The sequence below is a fragment of the Dermacentor variabilis genome, chromosome 3, assembly GCF_050947875.1.
Source record: "Dermacentor variabilis isolate Ectoservices chromosome 3, ASM5094787v1, whole genome shotgun sequence".
Taxonomy (NCBI): domain Eukaryota; kingdom Metazoa; phylum Arthropoda; class Arachnida; order Ixodida; family Ixodidae; genus Dermacentor; species Dermacentor variabilis.
The window spans coordinates 242,408,346-242,428,448 of record NC_134570.1 but is presented as its reverse complement, the minus strand read 5'-3'; the positions used below and the strand labels follow the sequence as shown (position 1 = coordinate 242,428,448).

Sequence of the window (20,103 nt, the reverse complement as noted above, 5' to 3'; positions counted from 1 at the left end):
ATTAGTTGAGTTTGCAGAATGGAATAATTTGCGGATAATGAATACCTTCTTCCATAAGTGGGAAAACCGAAAGTGGATGTAGAGGAGCCCGAATGGCGAGACTAGAAATGAAATAGACTTCATACTCTGCGCTAACCCTGGCATCATACAAGATGTGGACGTGCTCAACAAGGTGCGCTGCAGTGACCATAGGATGGTAAGAACTCGAATTAGCCTAGACTTGAGGAGGGAACGGAAGAAACTGGTACATAAGAAACCAATCAATGAGTTAGCGGTAAGAGGGAAAATAGAGAAATTCTCGATCAAGCTGCAGAACAGGTATTCGGCTTTAACACAGGAAGAGGACCTCAGTGTTGAAGCAATGAATGACAATCTTATGGGCATCATTAAGGAGTGCGAAATAGAAGTCGGTGGTAACTTTGTTAGACAGGATACAGGTAAGCTATTGCAGGAGACAAAAGATCTGATTAAGATCATCGCCAATGGATGAAAGCCTCTAACCCTACAGCTAGAATGGAACTGGCAGAACTCTTCAAGTTAATCAACAAGTTTAAGACAACAAGTTTGACATAAGGAAGTATAACAGGGATAGAAATGAGCATGCTCTCAGGAACGGAGGAAGCCTAAGGGCAGTGAAGAAGAAACTAGGAATAGGCAAGAATCAGATGTATGTGTTAGGAGACAAAACCGGCAATATCATTACTAATATGGATGAGATCGTTCAAGTGGCTGAGGAGTTCTATAGAGATTTATGCAGTAGCAGTGGGACCCACGACGATAATTAATGGAAGAGAGAATAGCCTAGAGGATTTTGAAATCCCACAAGAAATGCCGGAAGAAGTAAGAAAAGCCTTGGGAGCTATGCAAAGGGGGAAGCCAGCTGGGTAACAGCTGCCTCAGGTAGGTAACAGCAGATTTGTTGAAGGATGGTGGGCAGATTGTTCTAGAAAAATGGGCCATCCTGTATACACAATGCCTCATGACTTTGTGCGTACCGGAATCTTGGAAGAACGCCAACATAATCATCCATAAGAAAGCGGATACCAAAGACTTGAAAAATTATAGACTGATCAGCTTACTGTCCATTGCCTACAAAGTATTTACTAAGGCAATCACAAATAGAATCAGGAACACCTTACACTTCTGTCAACCAAAGGAGCAGGCAGGATTCTGTAAAGGCCACTCAACAATAGACCATATTCACACTATCAATCAGGCGATAAAGGAATGTGCAGAATATAACCAACCCTTATATATAGCTTTCATTGATTACGAAAAAGCATTTGATTCAGTCGAAACCTGAGCAGTCATGCAGGCATTACGGAATCAGGGTGTAGACGAGCCGTATGTAAATATACTGAAAGATATCTATAGCGGCTCCACAGCCCCCGTAGTCCTCCATAAAGAAAGCAACAAAATCCCAATAAAGAAGGGCATCAGGCAGGGAGATACAATCTTTCCAATGCTATTGGAAATGCTTATATCCAATCCAATGCTAATATTCACAGTGTGTTTACAGGAGGTATTCAGAGACCTGGATAGGAAAGAATTGGGGATAAGAGTTAATGGAGAATACCTTAGCAACTTGCGATTCGCTGATGATATTGCCTTGCTTAGTAACGCAGTGGACCAATTGCAATGCATGCTCACTTACCTGGACAGCCAAAGCAGAAGGGTGGGTCCAAAAATTAATCTGCAGAGAACTAAAGTAATGTTTAACAGTCTAGAACAGCAATTTACAATAGGTAGTGAGGCACTGGAAGTGGTAAGGGAATACATCTACTTAGGGCAGGTAGTGACCGCAAATCCGGATCATGAGACTGAAATAATCAGAAGAATAAGAATGGGTTGGGGTTCGTTTGGCAGGCATTCTCAGATCATGAACAGCAGGTTGCCATTATCCCTCAGGAGAAAAGTGTATAACAGCTGTGCCTTACCAGTACTCACCTATGAGGCAGAAACCTGGAGGCTTACGAAAAGGGTTCTACTTAAATTGAGGACCATGCAACGAGCTATGGAAAGAAGAATGGTGGGTGTAGCGTTAAGGGATAAGAAGAGAGCAGATTGGGTGAGGGAAGAGAGCGAGTTAATGACATCTTAGTTGAAATCAAGAAAAAGAAATGGGCATGGGCAGGACATGTAATGAGGAGGGAAGAAAACCCATGGTCATTAAGGGTCATGGACTGAATTGCAAGAAAAGGGAAGCGTAGCAGGGGGCGGGAGAAAGTTACGTGGACGGATGAGATTAAGAAGTTTGCAGGGACAACACGGCCACAATCAGCACATGACAGCGGTAGTTGGAGAAGTATGGGAGAGGCCTTTGCCCTGCAGAGGGTGTAGTCAGGCTGATGATGATCGTGATGATGATGATGCCAACGACAAGATCCTCACCTGATGGCTGCCTGTGTTCCTTCACCGGTGCTTGTGAGCTGCATGCCCTGCACAGCCACACATTGATTGTGTTACTCCACAGATCACAGGACTTTTCTGCAAATTCTGTATAACTGAGGGGCATGCAGCAGGCCAGAAGTATGGTAGCCCCTTTTCTGTGACTCTCACCTTGACATCTCACACTACAGTAAAACGCAGCTGATTCTCAATATACTACAAACCCCAATCTAACAGAATATGCTAGCTGCATAGAATGCAACGTGTATGTTGCTGTGACTTGCAATTTTGCGTGGCCATTCTGATATAACCAAGTCCACACATATGTATTGCAAGCAAACACAGAGATATATGGAAACAAAATTTCAAAAAATGAAAACAATAGGAAAACTGCAGAGAAAGAATTCACCATTTGCAATGTTTCTATGTACAAATGTTGCCAGCAAGCACAGCCAAGCAAGCAGCTCATGAGTATTGGGTGAAATAGTGTTGCTGCCTACTGAGCGTTTAAGCTGCCACTGTAACTTTACAGAAAATAGAATATTTGAAACAAAATGATTTTCATATTGTAATGTTCCCTGATTAACTTCTCAGTTATAAATTTAGGGGGCTTGCTGTAATTGTAGAATTGATGTGAGCCAGTTTTAATGCATAAACATTTGCTAGAAACTGTGTGCCAGCATATATTTTGAATAATGTAGACTCAAGGTACATTAAACTCCCATTAAGACAAACTCAAAGTTACTGTGAAAATCACTTTATTTGATCAGAAGATTATCTTAATAGAATAAATTTTCAAGAACAAAAGTCGGGCTCTGCTGCAGCCTAATATTCGCAACATAAAACAATGAATAAAACAGCATTAAAACCAAAAGGCAGGCATTAAAAAAGACATACCGATTTGCATGATACAAAGCATCATTTTATGCACTCTTGTTTATGCTACTGAGTAAGTATTTCTTGGTGGCACTCTGAAAACCTTTGCATTGGCCAAAACACCGGCATTTCACCTAGCTTGCTGAAAATTCTTCACTGTCTTCGTGTCGCTGACAAAACGCACGAAAGCACCGTACTTCTACCACTCTAGGCTGATCCCTGAAATTTGGAAGGTTGGAAAGTAAATGAAACTTTCCTCGAATGTAAGCTGAACAAGAAAAAAAAAAGGCATTTGACTGTAAAAATAACAAGCAACATCATCGAGAAGTTTATTTTGCTATAATAGCAGCTTGGGGGGCTTGTTGGTTTTCCATCCCGGTGTTAACAGTGCAAAATGTAGGTGGGACACAAGACGAGAAGACGACACCACAAGCGCTGTGGGAAGTCGAGAGTAAAACATTGAAAGGGGCCTGAGGTACAAGAAATGTATTTCCCTAGGATAGCAGCTTGAGCTTGTTGGCTTTCCATCGTGGTGTTAAGAGCACAAAACGCAGACTGGACACGAGATGAGAAGATGACACCACAAGCGCTACCACAAGCGCAGCCGTCATTGCCCTCATTGTGAACACTGTCTGCCGATCGAGAAGTGGTAACAGCATTGAGATCTAGCATCTTTAAAATGCTCACATAATCCAATAAGTCACCATTTCATCCTATACCACTGCTGGTGTAGGATGAGGATGTAGGATCCAACTGTCCTTATTCACTACCTGACTAAGCAAACAAGACAAGTTGAAGTAGACAGGAGTTAAAACTTCAGATCAATACATTGTTTGTCTGTAACCTTCTTCCCCTTCTCCTGCATGATCACCTTCGTTACCGACATTCCCGCTTCTCTGTGTCCTGATAAAATTAGCAACATGTTTTTTCCACCTCAGAGAATCGACTTTTTTTCAGCAGGTCTGGCAGTTGAAACCAAACTGCACACTCGAATCTAAACCAGCCCACAACAGTCGTACATTATTTTTAAAGAAAAGTGTTGGCCTATTTAATCCACTTCTGCTCATAATGCAGGATTTCATTTGTGCTATCTCCTGTGTGCTGTTCCCCATTCTTCTGGGCTCTGTATCAGCCATCCACGAGAACTGCCCTTTCCCGGCAAGGCTCGTCACCATGGACAACCAGCGCCTAGTTCCAGCGTTGGTCACTGCGGTTTCTGCGATGCTGGAACCTGGAAGCTGGGTGCTCGAAAGGGAATTCAAGGCCATACCATCATCGACTTGATCAGGCACACTGTGTGTAAATCCTCCCCAGCTGGACGCGCTCTGTGGGCTCGGTGGCTGCGCCACGCCACGGTTTAACCCACTTCTGTTCATCATGCAGGTCAATAACCAGTATCGCCTTTTTGCTAAAAAATGTAGCAATCAATGCCTTGTTCAGCTACTGAGCCCTCAGTGTTGTGTTTGTATCATGTCTGATTGTATGAACATTGTTTGTTCTTTGCTACTGATGTTATCCGGAGACATTGAAACTAACCCAGGACCCCCCACCCTCAATGAAATACTAAATGAACTGATAGGCTTGTCTGCCGGTCAAGCCCAGCTTATTGGTGACGTGCAGAGCCTAAAAAGCCAGCTCTCAAGCACCGATAAAACCATTTCCGAACTAGGCAAAAGAATCGACAGTTTAGAATCCCACTACCATCAGCTTTTCAAATGCTCCGAATGGAGTTAGACAGTGTTGCAACCACCACCTCCCAGACTGCTTGACAGGTCTCGGTATTGGAGATTTGGCTGGACGACATGGAGAACCGCTCCCGACGAAACAGCTTGTTGTTTTAGGACATAGTGGACGACACGCCATCCGAAACCAACACTCAGTCTGAGGAGCTAATCACTGCATTCTGCAGGGACCATTTCAAAGTATCTATTGAATCAAAGGAAATAGAGCATGCCCACCGTCTTGGTCGCCACTTGCGAGACCGGTGCTGCCCCATAATAGTAAAATTTAACTCTTTCAAAGCAAAGGAAACTGTTCTTGCTAATGGTCTTCAACATAAAAATACAGATTTTAGCATTGGGGAAGATTTCTCGCCTCATGTCCGGAACGCACGGAAGCACCTTCTTGCCTTTGCTAAAGAAAAATCTGGTCCTTTTATTTTACGGTATAAAACATTATTTATGGGCTCCAAACGCTACGTATTTGACGATGCAACTGAAACCGTCGAAGAAAAATCGTAGCTACCCCCTTCTCACCCCAGATCATTAAATGGTTCCGTTCTTGGTCACAAAGCTAATCTCTCTTTTTCAATTATTTTCACAAACATTCGCAGCTTTTTTTCTAAACGTGACCACGTGTCGAACTTTGTATCTTCATACAGTAGCAATTTACTTATACTAACTGAAAGGTGGTCGACTTCTGACGTCACCGACGGCGAAGTTTTATCCGACTTGCCCAACTTTAATCTTTTTAGAAACGATCGTCCTGGCACACGTGGCGGGGGCATTCTCGTTGCTGCAAACAAAAACTTTCATGCTCTGCTATAAAAATATCCTCCTACCCTGAAATATTATGGTTGATTTGTCGTTCCGCACCACAGTCGGTACTCTTACGTTTTTGCCACAGGCCTCCTAGAAGCAGTCCAGAGTTTTCACGCGAACTTTACAGTATTTTAACCAAACTTTTGACCAAATACCCAACTGCTTGCGTCATTCTCTTTGGAGACTAACTTTTTCGAACATCGATTGAATGAACCTAACCTCGTCAGAACCCAATGCAAAAGAAGTTAATGAATTTCTTTACGTCTGCCTAAACTTTAATCTCACTCATCTGATATCACAACCTACACGAGTCACTTCTGATACCGCCAATATTCTTGACATAATTTTAACAACGGATCCAGGCAGCCTGTCTTCTATAACATATCAAAATGAAATAAGTGACCACAAAGTAGTTCACGCTAATTTTGCCTTTGTTCCAAAAATACGCAAGCTTGCAGTAAAGCAATGAGACTATATGACAAGGGGAACTATGGGGCCATCATTCGTGAACTTGATGCCTTTCTTCCATTGTTTAAAGACAGTTTTTGGGAGTGACCTATTAACGAAAAGTGGTTACTCTTCAAAAACAAAATCAACCGGTTAGCTGATGAATTCATACCTAAGGTAATTTTCCGTCCCACCCGCCAAGAACCTTGGCTTACAAAGTCATTAAAATCACTTGAAAACAAGAAGAAACGCCTTTTTCGTGTCATGAAGACTAGAAACAGTGTTTGCACATGGGACAAATACAACATTGCAGAAAACGCATATTTAAGAGACGTGCACAACACCAAGCACTCCTTTTTTCACAATGAGCTACCAAAAATCCTTGCTGATTCACCCAAATGTTCCTGGCAAATTCTAAACCTACATGACACCCCTCCCATTACCCTTACTAATCAATCTGGTCAAGAAGCAAGTTGTTCAGAAAGTGCCAGTATATTTAATGCAGCCTTTTCGTCTGTCTTTATGGAAAAACCTAACCCTACTGAAACAGAACTGCTTTCTGTTAGTCTACCTGAAATGCCACCCATAAGCATAAGTTTCTCTCGTATCCTGTCCTTAATTGAAAAAATGAAGTTGCCAATTTCTACTGGTACGGATGAAATAAATTCTAAGCTCTTAAAAGCACTACGCACATATCTGCCGAATTTTCACTATTGCTGTTTTCCCAGTCACTCTCCTCAGGAATTCTCCCTTACGACTCAAAGTGTGGGAAGGTCATTCCAGTTCACAAAGCAGGCAACAGAGACTGTCCACTAAATTACCGCCCCATATCACTAACCAGTGTGTCTTGCAAACTCATGGAACGTATCATATACTCTCAAATAACGCAGTTACTTGATTCTAACAGCTTTTTTAATCCCTCTCAACATGGATTTCGAAAAGGCCCCTCATGTGAATTCCAACTAGCCCTTTTTCTTCACGACCTGAATGCTAACCTCGACACTAACCTAAGAACAGATGCTATTTTTCTTGACTTCACCAAGGCTTTTGATAAAGTATCTCACAAGCGTTTACTAACGAAGCTCTCTGAACTAAATCTACCACCCGACGTTCTAAACTGGATCCCCCAATTTCTGACTAACCGCTCTCAGTTTGTTTCCTTTAACAATGTTAAGTCTAACTCACTCCCTGTAACATCAGGCGCGCCGCAGGGATCTAACCTCGGCCCGCTTTTATTTATAATATATATCAACGACTTGCCTAACAATTTATTATGCAACATCCGCATGTTCGCTGACGCAAAATAACTAACACGTCTGACCAAATAGCCCTACAGAATGACCTTAATAAAGTGTTCGACTGGTGTAACTGCTGGCTAATGACCCTTAATCCTAACAAACGTAAATTAGTTTCCTTCCACTGCTGCAAAAATCAGCTCCAATTTCCCTATGAAATCGCTAACATACCAGTTGAAACAAGTGAATCCTATAAATGCCTTGGTGTAACACTAACTCCTGATCTTTCCTAGCGCACGCATGTCACGAATATCATTTCATTGGCTAACTCTCATTCGGACTTCTATAACGTCATCCGTGTCACTCACCCTACCACGTTAAGACTTTTGGCTTACCAATCGCTCATTCGGCCCAAACTTGAGCACGCATCACCCATCTGGAGACCTCACCAATTTTATTTGATTAACGCTATCGAAGCAGTGCAAAATCATGCTGCTCGCTTCATTCATTCTTCTTATTCATACATTATCAGGGTGTCATCCCTAAGAAATGAATCTGGTCTGCCCACTCTTTCGTCTCGCCGCAGGATCGCCACACTATCACTTTACCACAGTTTTATCACAGTTCTTTCAGCCGTCCACCTTACATCGCTCCTGCCGCACGCACTTCCCCCCCGCACGGGGCATCCACTTCAAGTAACCTGACCCTGTTATGGCACCACAACATTTTCTGCATCATTTTTTTATCGCGCAGCTTCAGAATGGAATGGCCTTCCCCACGACATTGTTTCAATCACCTGTCCATCATGTTTTATTCAAAGTGTATCCATGTACCCGTCTTGCTAAGCTGTGGCATTTGTAACATCTCTCTACAACCCACCCCTTATTTAACATCCCCTTGTGGAGTCTTTAAGGAAATAAAGTGAAGTATTAAAAGCATTACCAACTGCATCATGTCAGTACTACTGGGTCCTGTAGCTCATGGACAGAGTGCTCACCAACACAATGAGCTTGCAGGGGCCAATAGCAGCGCTCTGTGCACCTCTTTGCCACTCACCATGTCCCCTCTTTTGCGCTGTGTCATTCAAAGATGTTGCCTTACCAACTAGCTCAAAATCAGACTTTACTGTAGAATCATCTCGAGGACCTCCTAAATTATTGTTTCTATGGTGTCAGTTCTGCGTATTTCCCCATAATTGTTGACGTTGGCATAGTTGTTTAGGTCTACAGAAAGACCATTTATCGTATTTACTTGAATCTAATGCACACCTTTTCTCTGATAAAACGGGTCCAAAAATTGCATGCGTGTTAGAATCAAGTACAACCATAGAGTTTCTAAATAAATACCCTAGAGGAAAATGTGGCGCTAGTGTCTACGGGGGCTCTCTTGAGCGTTGCCTCAACCTGCATGGGAATGATGGGAAGTACAGGCTTCGGATTGACTTCAATCTTTAGACTAGTGGCATTTGCTTGTGGTGCAGTAAATGAAACTATACTCAAATATTATCGCATAAAATCTAATTTTATTTCTGCAGTATGTTATATAATGTACAACACATTACATAAACTTTGTATGACTTTAAGATAGAAGCACGGTTTACTATGGTTTATCACCAGGGCACACCAGGGTATGCATTCTTGTGCAATTCTGTTCCTGATTTAACGCCAGAGAATCATTATTTATTTATTTTCACAACAAGAGTTGTCTGCTACGACGCCTGCTCGCTGCAAACGCGAGACTTTTCTCGCAGACGACCGGCACTTGTGAACTCTCTCACTCTTTAGAAAGGCTGCGTCGGTTGTCACGATTGGTGAACGTCTTCAAGTACTTTTAAGCACATCTGCTGCAGTACTAGCCAGGACGCTAGTGGCCTCCTACGAGTATACTTCATTATAGTTTATATTGACGTACCGCTTCTGCAGCGTTATGGTGTGGCTTTGCATTTACACATTTTGCGGCACTAGACTACAGCCAGGAGGCAGCAACCTTTCCTACCACAAGTAAGTTTGTGTTCTCAAAGTCCTAGAACATACATTTCAATGAGCACATAAATGAGCAATGCATAATAAAGCCCTCAATGAAATTTGATTGTTAAGCCACTAGCAGTACAACTGTATATGTCTTGTATCAGTAGTGCCTTCTTTTTCCTATTTTGAAGTTTCATAAAGCACATAAAGCTACAGCACCAACCTAACACACTTTACAAACCAAGGCCCAAACGGTCAAAAAATGTTCTTTCAACGTTTACGATGCCGTCGCTTTCTCGTCAGGGCTCTGACACCACACCACGACACAAACATTGTCCCAGCCGCTGGACCAGCGCGGTATCGCCACTTCGAGCAACATAACAAAGGCAGAGAGCTTTGCGTTGCACTGTCCCACTGCAGGTTATAGCAACTGTGTTTGGAGTGAAACCAAAACTAGAGTGTACTAGAATGGGGGAGTGGGTGCTACAGAGACCCTGGCAAGCGGGGTAAGAGTGAAGCAAAATACGTTGAAATTTGCAGCGGCGCGGCAGTCGCCTTCTTCTTAAAGCTCCTCCTTCTTCTGATGTTCAGGTCAATCCGGTGCCTCGGCGGCCCGGCGAAACCACGCCTACCAACGGTGGTTACGGCAGTGCCAAGCTGTCGTCTGCTCGACGCACCACCATTTACTGAGCACACCGTTGTGCTTTTGTTTGTTTCGTGAATTTTTGTTCCTAGTATGTGCAAAAAAAAAAAAGAATACAATAAAATTACTGCTTGAGGTTTCTCGCTTCTGTCAAATCATGCCACCTGCACGATATTTATGCACGCAGACGGCCCTCGCATATGTCTATAGTTTGTCTCGTAACTTGGCGAGTTCGCAGAGTGAATGAGAGGATGAGCACACCTCGGCGGAAGAACTACTGTTGTGTAGTGTGTTTCATAACCGTATACAGTAGATTGAAAGGTCAGGCCAAACTGTCGCGCTTCGGAGTCCCTAAAAATGAAAAAAGGCGACGCGTGCGGGAACTCAATCTTCACCGCACCGATCGACCCTTTGGAAGTCACCGACTCCATTTGTGAGCTGCACTTTGATGCAAAGTACATACTGAGGCATTATGTGCATATCATTGAAGGCCAGAAAGTATCTACGCAGCATGGAAAGCCTGCACCTCGGTCTGATGCGGTACCTACAATCTTTTGCCGAATTTTCCGGAGTATTTCTACCAGCAGCCTACACCCGAGCAACCCACAGGAAAAAGAATGGACTCACATGCAACAGATGAAGGCTAGTCATCAAAGAGAACCCTCCCGCTCTCAGTTGAACCGTCACTGACATTGGAGGCACGTGACAATGGAAATCTGCACGAGCGCGAAGACATAGACAACCGATAACATGCTTCCTTATCTAAGCAAATATAAAAAATGTGTTTTTCTTTATTCACCCAGGGGATCTGGAAAACCAACTATATCTCAGGCATATGACGCACAAAAATACGTAAGAAAACTATTCCGTAAATATTTTCAAAAGACACAATGAACCTACAAAAAAAAATGCTGCACGTAACGAATAATGTGACCCACATGCTCCCTAAATGTCAAATTGCTGCCGTTATTCAGGCATCAGGGAAATTTTGTTAGCATTTAATATATCGCCTTGGGAAAGGAAGAAAACAAAGGTTTACCAATTTTTATTTTATTAACCCCTAATTATGCCACACAGTTCATTTATTCCTGTATGTCATCCGATTACTGCACATGATCCCCATTTCTTCGGAATATGAGCTCTGCATTTTGTTATCTCGTTACACAGTGAAACACGCACTTAAGTATTAAAAAGGAAACCAAACTGCAAACACGATTCATCTGACTGCGTGGCTCCGGCTAATCTAGGCACGGTCATCGCCGAACACAACTACAACACTGCGCTCGACCGTGGCCGTGCTTTTGTTCGGCACGCTCTGACGCTGCCGACCGGGGCCTCCATCGCGCGCGGGGGCGTGGTGTCCAGAAGAAGGCGACGGTGGCGCCATCTGGATTTTCAATAAAAAATGCCTCAGCGCGGAGCCCTCGTTGGACCCACTCTCCCAATCTAGTACACTCTACCAAAACTGCCAAAATATACTTGTAGACTAGTTCGCCAGTCAACAGAATGCCAATCCGAAGCCTGTGCTTCCCATCATTCCCATGATGGTTGAATGATCGCAGCGCCAGATTTCGCTCTAGTTATACTGTGAGTATTTGTAAGCAAATGTGATCAATTTCTCTCAAGTGTACGCACTCCTGTATGAGAAGCGAATCCGCAAATGACTTAGGCGACCGTATTGGGTAGGAGCAAACACTCGCTCAGTATTCTTGTACGGTAAGAATGTTCTCATTCCTCCGCGTATCTTTATCGAGAAGCAGCTACTTGTAGCAATAAATGCCCTTTTTTGTATGTTCACACTGCTGTGTGCTGAGCCATTTGTTGCCAAGAGCATGCTCAATCCCAGTACCATGTGGTTCTATGTAAAGGAACTCCACTAAAAATTTTAGCTACTACTCACGTACAATTTCTTCTACATATTCATTCAGCCACATTATGCGTAAGTGGCCAGCAGTGAATACATGTCAAGAAATAGCTAAACTTACTTTAAGCACTGTTTATTTAATTTATGCATTTGCAAAGAACTTCACTAGTTTATTCTATTGAGCTGTGCTTCGTCATAATCTCTATGCAGGACTGTAGCCAAATAGGCCCTCGAACAAAACGTTAATGCATATGGACAATAGTTGACTGAACACAAATATTGCATGAAACACGTAAATTGTGTTTTTTTCAGCTTCAGTAGAAATATATTTTTGGGGAGAAAAGACATCAAGGCTTCATTCTACTGTCCTACAAGACAATTCCAAAATCGTACTGAACATCTTACAATGTGCGTTTATTCCGCTACACTCCAGTCATTCTGTAGCACTGGGCAATGTGCGCCACTGAACATTTGGGAGTCTGTGCAAGATGTTGACTGGTAATCACCCAAATAACCTTTCACATGTGGCTCCTCCTGTGTTACATCTATCTGTACATATACTATACATTCAATATGAGCTGCAATGCACCAGCCGTGGCTACAACAGTGCTCTTGAGAAAAAGAGGGAAGGGATTTTCCATTCCTGCAATGTCATCTATCATCTGCTTTCTTCGTGGAGCAATAATACACTGGCCCTGTGAGCAGCACAGACGTCCTTAGGCACAGCATGCGTCATCGTGGCGCACCCCTGCTTTAGATTCGCAACTATTCTCTGTTTTTCTCTCTCTAATTTTTTTTTTTTTTCATAATGAAGCAATAGCTGCATGGTGGGCCAGTTCCTCCACAAGAAAGCAGATGACCAACAGCAGTGTGTTGCAGCTCATACTGAACGAGATAGTACACGTTTGTCAGCTGCACTCGCTGCTGCAATGACTCTCTTCAGGTGCAACTGGAGGGAGCAATGGCACTCCGTGAATTTTCCTCCTCATGGCCCATCAATCCAAGTGAGTGGAAGTCTGCATTTTTCAGCATCAGCCCTGTGCTCCTATGCTCTCTCATTCTCTCGAGGTGATATTTTTTCCCTGTTTGTCACTGATCGTACTGTGTCCTAGGTGGAAACCACGTTCCCCAGAAAACCCCGGCATTCGCAGGTCAATGCACGCAGAGGCTGGCCATCCCGTACGCCATCTCAGCCTCTCTGGCCTCCTGCTCGGAGAGGTCCTCCTCGGCACTGTAGTCGAGGATGGCCTTGACGCCAAAGGACCGCAGGCGCTGCAGGAGGGGCTGGATGGATGATGCCGACTCGCCACCCACAAAGTGGCCGTAGAAGGTGTTCCGCATCAGTGCCCGAAACATCCGGCGGCCTAGCACACGCTGGCCTAGCCGGAGGAGCTGCACAAGTGAGAAACGACAGCAATATATTGCAATGCACATTCTTTTGCAGAACACACTGTTCATTAGCTTGGTGAGTTCATGCATGGTACAACACTACCTGTGATAGACTGACCCCTGCAACCGGACGCTTGGTAGACAGGCCTTCAAAAACAAAACGGGCATAGTAGCAGGGGTGGCGTCAGAATTTTTCTAAAGGGAGGGCTCCCATGACAAGCGAGTTCCTTCAGGGGAGCAGGGAGGCGGGGAACTTAGGTGTTGTGTTTTGACTATGTTTAACTGGGCTGAAGGCCTTCTAAACCCATCAGTGTGAATAAGCTATTCCAGCATCACAGTAAGATTTAAATTAAAATTTAGCATATTTACGCAGCAGGGCTTCTGCTAAGAAAATGAAAATTTATGTGATACATGGTACAGCACATACATAAAAAACAGAATTAAAGAAAAGAACAGGTACTCAACAAAAATAAAATACGATCAGTTAACTAGATCACAATATAGCTTCAGCAGAGTAATTTCACAACAGGAGAGAGAACTAACACCACTAAGCAATGTGCATACCAATTCCAACTTTGGTAAAGATGCGCTAGATTACAAAAAAAAATTAATACACTTCTGTGGCGCCGATTGGTAATCCTAAGCGCTGGAAATGAGAAAAAGAATAACGAAAAGGGTACATGGGAAAATAATAACAAAAACTAATAGAAGGGAGGAGAGAACTGCAAAAATTGAGCACACAATAGGCATTTAACTCAATGTGACATTTGGCCATACAGTACAGCAGGTTTCACAAATGCACATAACAGCTCTCAGACTATTAGACTGTTCACTACACAAGTTATGCCACCGACATGGCCTGGAACAGCACCCTATATGGACGATGAGCAAAACGTGAACAAGCTGAATGCAGGAGCCAACCTTTCGACAAGTGGACTTGTCTTCTTTAAGGCAACATATGCTTTCCTCGCCACAGTATATATAGGTGGGGTTCTTCTAAAGGGGAGGGGGTGTGAGGCGGGAGGACGCGGAAACGAGGGAAAATGTGTTAGCGTGTCGATTTGAGAGTAAAGGAACGCTGCGTACAAGGTCAAAGCCAGGACCCCCCAGTCTGTCAACACACGCGCGTTAGCCAGCATGTAAAGGGCATCTGACACGCCGGCTGACAAAAAAAAAAAAGGGAGGAACGGGGAAAAGAAAAGGGGGGCGGGGGGATACGCCAAGAAATCAACCTAAGTGTTGTTGCCTATAGCTTGAGGTTTAGCATAGCGAATAGATTCTAAAGCTCCCTTTGAAACGTTTATGCCTATTGGTCGCAATGTCTTGAACTTATGGATAAGGTATGATTCCCTGTATTTTCTTTCTCGTTCAGAACGGAAATTTGACTGTAAGATGTAGAGTTTAAGTTCATCAAAGTTATGACCTGGTTGGTTGAAATACTCGGCGACGGCTTTGGGAAGCTTTTTAGCTGTATCCGCGCGATGTCCGTTTAATCTGACGTTCATTTATTGTCCTGTTTCACCGATATTTTGTTTCTTACAGAAGGAACATTCAAGCATACAAATCACATCCGAACTTGTGCAAGTGAAGCTAGATTTGACTTCATGCGTATAACTATTTGCGGTGCTTTTAATTTTAATGTCACTTTAAAGATGTCTGCAGGTTTTGCACCAACTTTCACCCGAGTATTAAATTTACTGCTCACCACTCTCCTAGTCAGATCAACTTCCTGGACACGACGGTCTACATAGAAAATGGAAAACTGAGAACGATACTTTACCGGAAGCCTACAGATAGCCAGCAATATTTAGACTACAACAGTCATCACCCGCGACATTGCAAGCGAGAAATCTTTGTCGGACAAGCGAAACGTATAAGAAGAATCTGTAGCGAAGACCACAATTATATCCACCACCTAAATGACCTTAAATCAACGCTAGCAGAAAGGAACTATCCCCAGTTGCTCTCGATAGAGCTTATGCTACCACGTCAAGATTGGAGAGATAGTCGGAATTGGCAAAGAGACAGCCCACATTAGAATCTGACAGACCGCCGGCCTTTATAACAAAATATTCTAATGCACTCCCAAACATAAACAACAGCCTAAGAAAATACCACCCAATATTATCAAGTAACGAGCGTCTGCGAAAAGCATTCCCGGATGTACCCAGGGTTACCTATCGCCGAAACAAGAACTTTAAAGACATGTTAGTGCACGCAAAAGTCAGCCAGCAGCATTCCCCCGTAATAAAAGCATGTTGTCGCCCTAGGTGCAAAACCTGCAGGCACCTTCAAAGTGACATTAAAATTAAAAGCACCACAAATAGTTATACACATGAAGTCAAATCTAGCTTCACTTGCACTAGTTCGGATGTGATTTATATGCTTGAATGTTCCTTCTGTAAGAAACAATATATCGATGAAACAGGACAATCAATGAACGTCAGATTAAACGGACATCGTGCGGACACAGCTAAAAAGCTTCCCAAAGCCGCCGCCCAGCATTTCAACCAACCAGGTCATAACTTTGATGAACTTAAGCTCTACATCTTAGTCAAATTTTCGTTCTGAACGAGAAAGAAAATACAGAGAATCATAGCTTATCCATAAGTTCAAGACATTGCAACCAATAGGCATAAACGTTTCAAAGGGAGCTTTAGAATCAATTCGCTATGCTAAACCTCAAGCTATAGGCAACAACACTTAGTTTGATTTCTTGGCGTATCCCCCCCCTTTTCTTTTCCCCTTTCCTTCCTCTTTTTTTTTTTTATCAGCCGGCGTGTCAGACGCCCTTGACATGCCGGCTAACACGCGTGTGTTGACAGACTGGGGGGGGGGGGGGGGGCGTTCTGGCTTTGATCTTGTACACAGTGTTCCTTTACTCTCAATTCGACATGTTAACACATTTTCCCTCGTTTCCACATCCTCCCGCCTCACACCCCCTCCTCTTTAGAAGAACCCCACCTATATATACTGTGGCGAGGAAAGCATATGTCGCCTTGAAGAAGACAAGTCCACTTGTCGAAACATTGGCTCCTGCATTCACCTTGTTCACGTTTTGCTCATTGTCTTGAATTTCCATCTCCCGCATTCCCCGTCGTTACCCTATATGGAGTGTCTTTCAAAGTGATGACAGGGAAGATTTCGTCACAACCACAGATGCCAATTCCTGCGCTGTGACAGTATTTATTTATTCGATGGTAAAGCGAGTGTTCTAATACTGGTATAGGTGTCGGTCCTATGCCCGTGCCGCAGAGATATGATGGGGTATCATTATACCGGCATACTAGTGCACACGTATGCATTGATTAGAGGTGCGCAACATCAAAAATGTTGACAGCGCACTGAAGATCTATCTTATTGGCAAGAGATCACTCGACCGCAAGCACAGCTAAGTCACTCAGACGGTTATTTGTCATCTTGCTGCCAAGATAAGTCTTCAATCTTTGAAGGCACGAAAACATGTGCTTTCAAGATGATGATGATGCCAGTATTGTCAGGGCGATAACCCCTAGCTTGTGCAGTTCTTCGAAGGTTAGCTTATATTCTCCCGAGACAGTCACCAATTGCAGCAGTGTCTCAATCTTGCACTTCCTTTTGGCTTCTATGCGCTGAGGAAGCTCCGTTTAAACAGCTTGCACTTTACTTCAACGCTTTCGATGTCACATGCATAGTGCTTGGCAAAAAGCTTGAGCAAGGAGATGTCCATAAAATTCTCAGTCCGGAGGTGGGGCAGGTGGAAATTAGCGGGGGGGGACGCCTCCTTGTGCCCCCCCTGGTGCCGCCCTTGCAAAGAAGCCACGTAAGATACCACCCAGCATTACGTCTTATGTGCCTTTCACATTCATGTCGACAGACATATTTGCTGCAAATAAGACAAACACACACAAAGGAAGACACGATGGCACAATTGCCGCCCGTGTCCTCCTTCTCCGTGTCAATGAGTCTTCCATTATGCATGTGTCTTATTTGTGCCAAATATGTCTTTCAGCAAATACCAACTAGGCCAAGAAGCAGTTCTCTTGAATTTAGGTCCATGTCATTGTGCACGCACTACAACATATTGACACGTGTACTTGTCTTTATCGGGCGACACGTTTCACCGCCTAACAAATGTTATCGCGAAGCGCAGGACGCGCTTGCATGTGTGGGAAGTTTCTGGAATGTTATCGATGGTTCCATCCACTGTCTGTGACCGAAACTTGTGTAATCTGATTGCATGTGTGCGCGACGCGAATAGTGTAGAACTTTGTGGAAGGCGCGCAGGTCCCAGCGATTAGTCTGGAACATTTGACGATTGATGTATAAAAGCCGACGCGCTTGACCCGTTGATCAAATTTTCGACGATCGCCGACTGTGTTCACCGCTCTCGTTGTACCTTAAGTGTAGCCTGTTTTGTGGGCACAGGTTCGCCCAATAAAAGCTAGTTTTGCCTTTCACAGTATTGCCACTGTGTTCTTTGACGTCATGACCACATGACATCTGGTGGAGGTGCTTTGCGTTCATGTACCGGACGCCCCCACAAAGCCGTGACCCAAGCCCTCACGCATAAGGCAACACCAACGTCGCCAAGAACCAGCGAGGTAGCCGCAGGCTGCAAGGACTGCCCCCGGAGCACGGACTTTTGCCTGAGACGACCAGCAAAATTGCCGCCAAGTCCACCCCAATGGCAGCCCCAGCGTCCCCCGTCGTGCTGGAGCAGCCCAGGGAGCCTCCGACGTTCCGTGGTTCAACGTTCGAGGACCCGGAAAGGTGGCTTGAGACGTATGAGAGAGTCGCTACATTTAACTGGAACAGCGACGACAAACTGCGACATGTCTTTTTCGCATTGGAAGACGCGGCCAGGACGTGGTTCGAGAACCGAGAAGCCACCTTAACGACCTGGGAGCTGTTCCGAAGCGGCTTCCTGCAGACATTCGCAAGCGTCGTGCACCGAGAAGGAGCCCAAGCGCTATTAGAAACCCGGGTGCAGCTACCTAATGAGACAACCGCGATCTTCACGGAGGAAATGGGCCGTCTATTCCGTCACGCCGACCCTTAAATGCCCGAGGAGAAGAAAGTCCGCCTACTCATGCGTGGTGTGAAGGAGGAACTTTTTGCCGGAATGGTACGAAGCCCACCGAAGACCGTCGATGAGTTTCTTCGCGAGGCCACCAGCATCGAGAAGACACTCGAGATGCGAAACCGGCAATTCGACCGCCGCACGAACTCGACAAACTACGCCGGAGTTCAGTCACTGGCCACCGACGACCTACGCGAGACCATCAGGGCAGTTGTACGAGAGGAGCTTCAGAAGATCTTCCCTTCATCGCAACCTCAAGTGGGTTTAATCGCCGAAATTGTCAAAGAAGAAGTCCAGCGATCGCTGGGAGTTCCTGAGGTGCAACCTCAATTACCGAATCCGCAGCCAGAAGCGATGACCTACGCCGCCACCGCACGCCGTCAAGGTCCCCCTCCGCGACCGCCGCAATTCCGTCGACCACCGCCGCCGCCGCCAGCACGCCCACCCGTCGCCCAGCGCAGCTAACCGAGGAAGACAGACGTTTGGCGCGCTCCTGACCCCCGCCCGCTCTGCTACCACTGCGGAGAAGCGGGTAACGTAAACCGACGATGCCCATACCGGGAAATGGGACTGCGAGGTTTCGCCGTCAACGCTCCGCGCCCGCAGCAAGGTGAACGCCCTCGCGATATCGCCGACTACCTCGCCGCTACTCAGTGGAGCTCTCGACGACCGTCGCGTTCGCAAATCACCAGGACGCTACCTGTCGCCGCAGCGCCGACCATACACTGGCCCAGCCCGGGGCCGGTCAGCGAGCCCGTATCCGGAAAACTAAAAGCAGCAAGCGTGGAGGTGCGGTAGCTGTTCGTCGAACTGACGAAGATCCTCCGCCGTCGACGAAGACACCGAAGAAACTACCTCGACGGCATAACAACGACGACACACCGCCGTCCCGACGAAATCTGGAAGCAAAGAATACGACGACGAAAGACGACCTGACGACGCGACGTTCCAGCTTCAATTCAACACGACGCAGCCGTGATCCGACGCCGAGACCTAACTGCAACGCCAGACAAAGAACCACCGACCTCGACGTGCTTCTCGATGGCCACGCAGTTACCGCCTTAGTGGACACAGGGGCCGATTACTCCGTAATGAGTGGACACATTGCCGCCCAGTTGAAGAAAGTTAAAACTGCATGGGAAGGCCCTCAAATTCGAACCGCTGGAGGACACCTCATTACGCCGTCTGGAATCTGCACGGCAAGAATTACCGTTCATGACCGGACTTACCCTGCCACCTTCGTTATCCTCCAGCAGTGTTCACGAGACGTCATTCTCGGCATGGACTTCCTGAACCAACACGGCGCAATCAAGACCTGAAGTCAAAATCGATAACGCTGTAGGAGGATCAAGCGATATCGCCGGGGAGCTCTCGTAGTCACCACGCCTTGAGTGTGCTCGAAGATCAAGTGAGCATCCCGCCTCGCTCGAGCATTATTTCGGTCGGCACAGAAATACCCACTGACGTAGAGGGCGTCATCGAAGGCGACCAACGTCTACTGCTCGACCGTGAAATCTGCGTCGCTAGAGGAATAGCTCGACCGCACGGAGGAAACACGAAAGTGTTGCTGACAAACTTCAGCCAGGAGTTCGAGCACATCAACAAGGGCACGACGATCGCATACATCGAGGAAATTCTGGAAACCAGAAATGCGTTTGTCCTCTCGGATTCTGCCGCATGTACCCCGACGAC

At 45.3% G+C, this 20,103-nt stretch overlaps 1 protein-coding gene across 1 annotated transcript in view; it reads right to left on the bottom strand.

Moving 5' to 3' along the window:
- Positions 1–20,103, bottom strand: part of slgA (proline dehydrogenase slgA) — a 446,215-nt gene that overhangs the window by 149,177 nt on the left and 276,935 nt on the right. Inside the window, exons 2-3 of the mRNA XM_075687036.1 lie at positions 13,144–13,352; positions 2,392–2,438 (exon numbers count right to left, since the gene is read on the bottom strand). Coding sequence (XP_075543151.1) covers positions 2,392–2,438; positions 13,144–13,352 — 256 coding nt within the window. The remainder of the gene's footprint in view (positions 1–2,391; positions 2,439–13,143; positions 13,353–20,103) is intronic.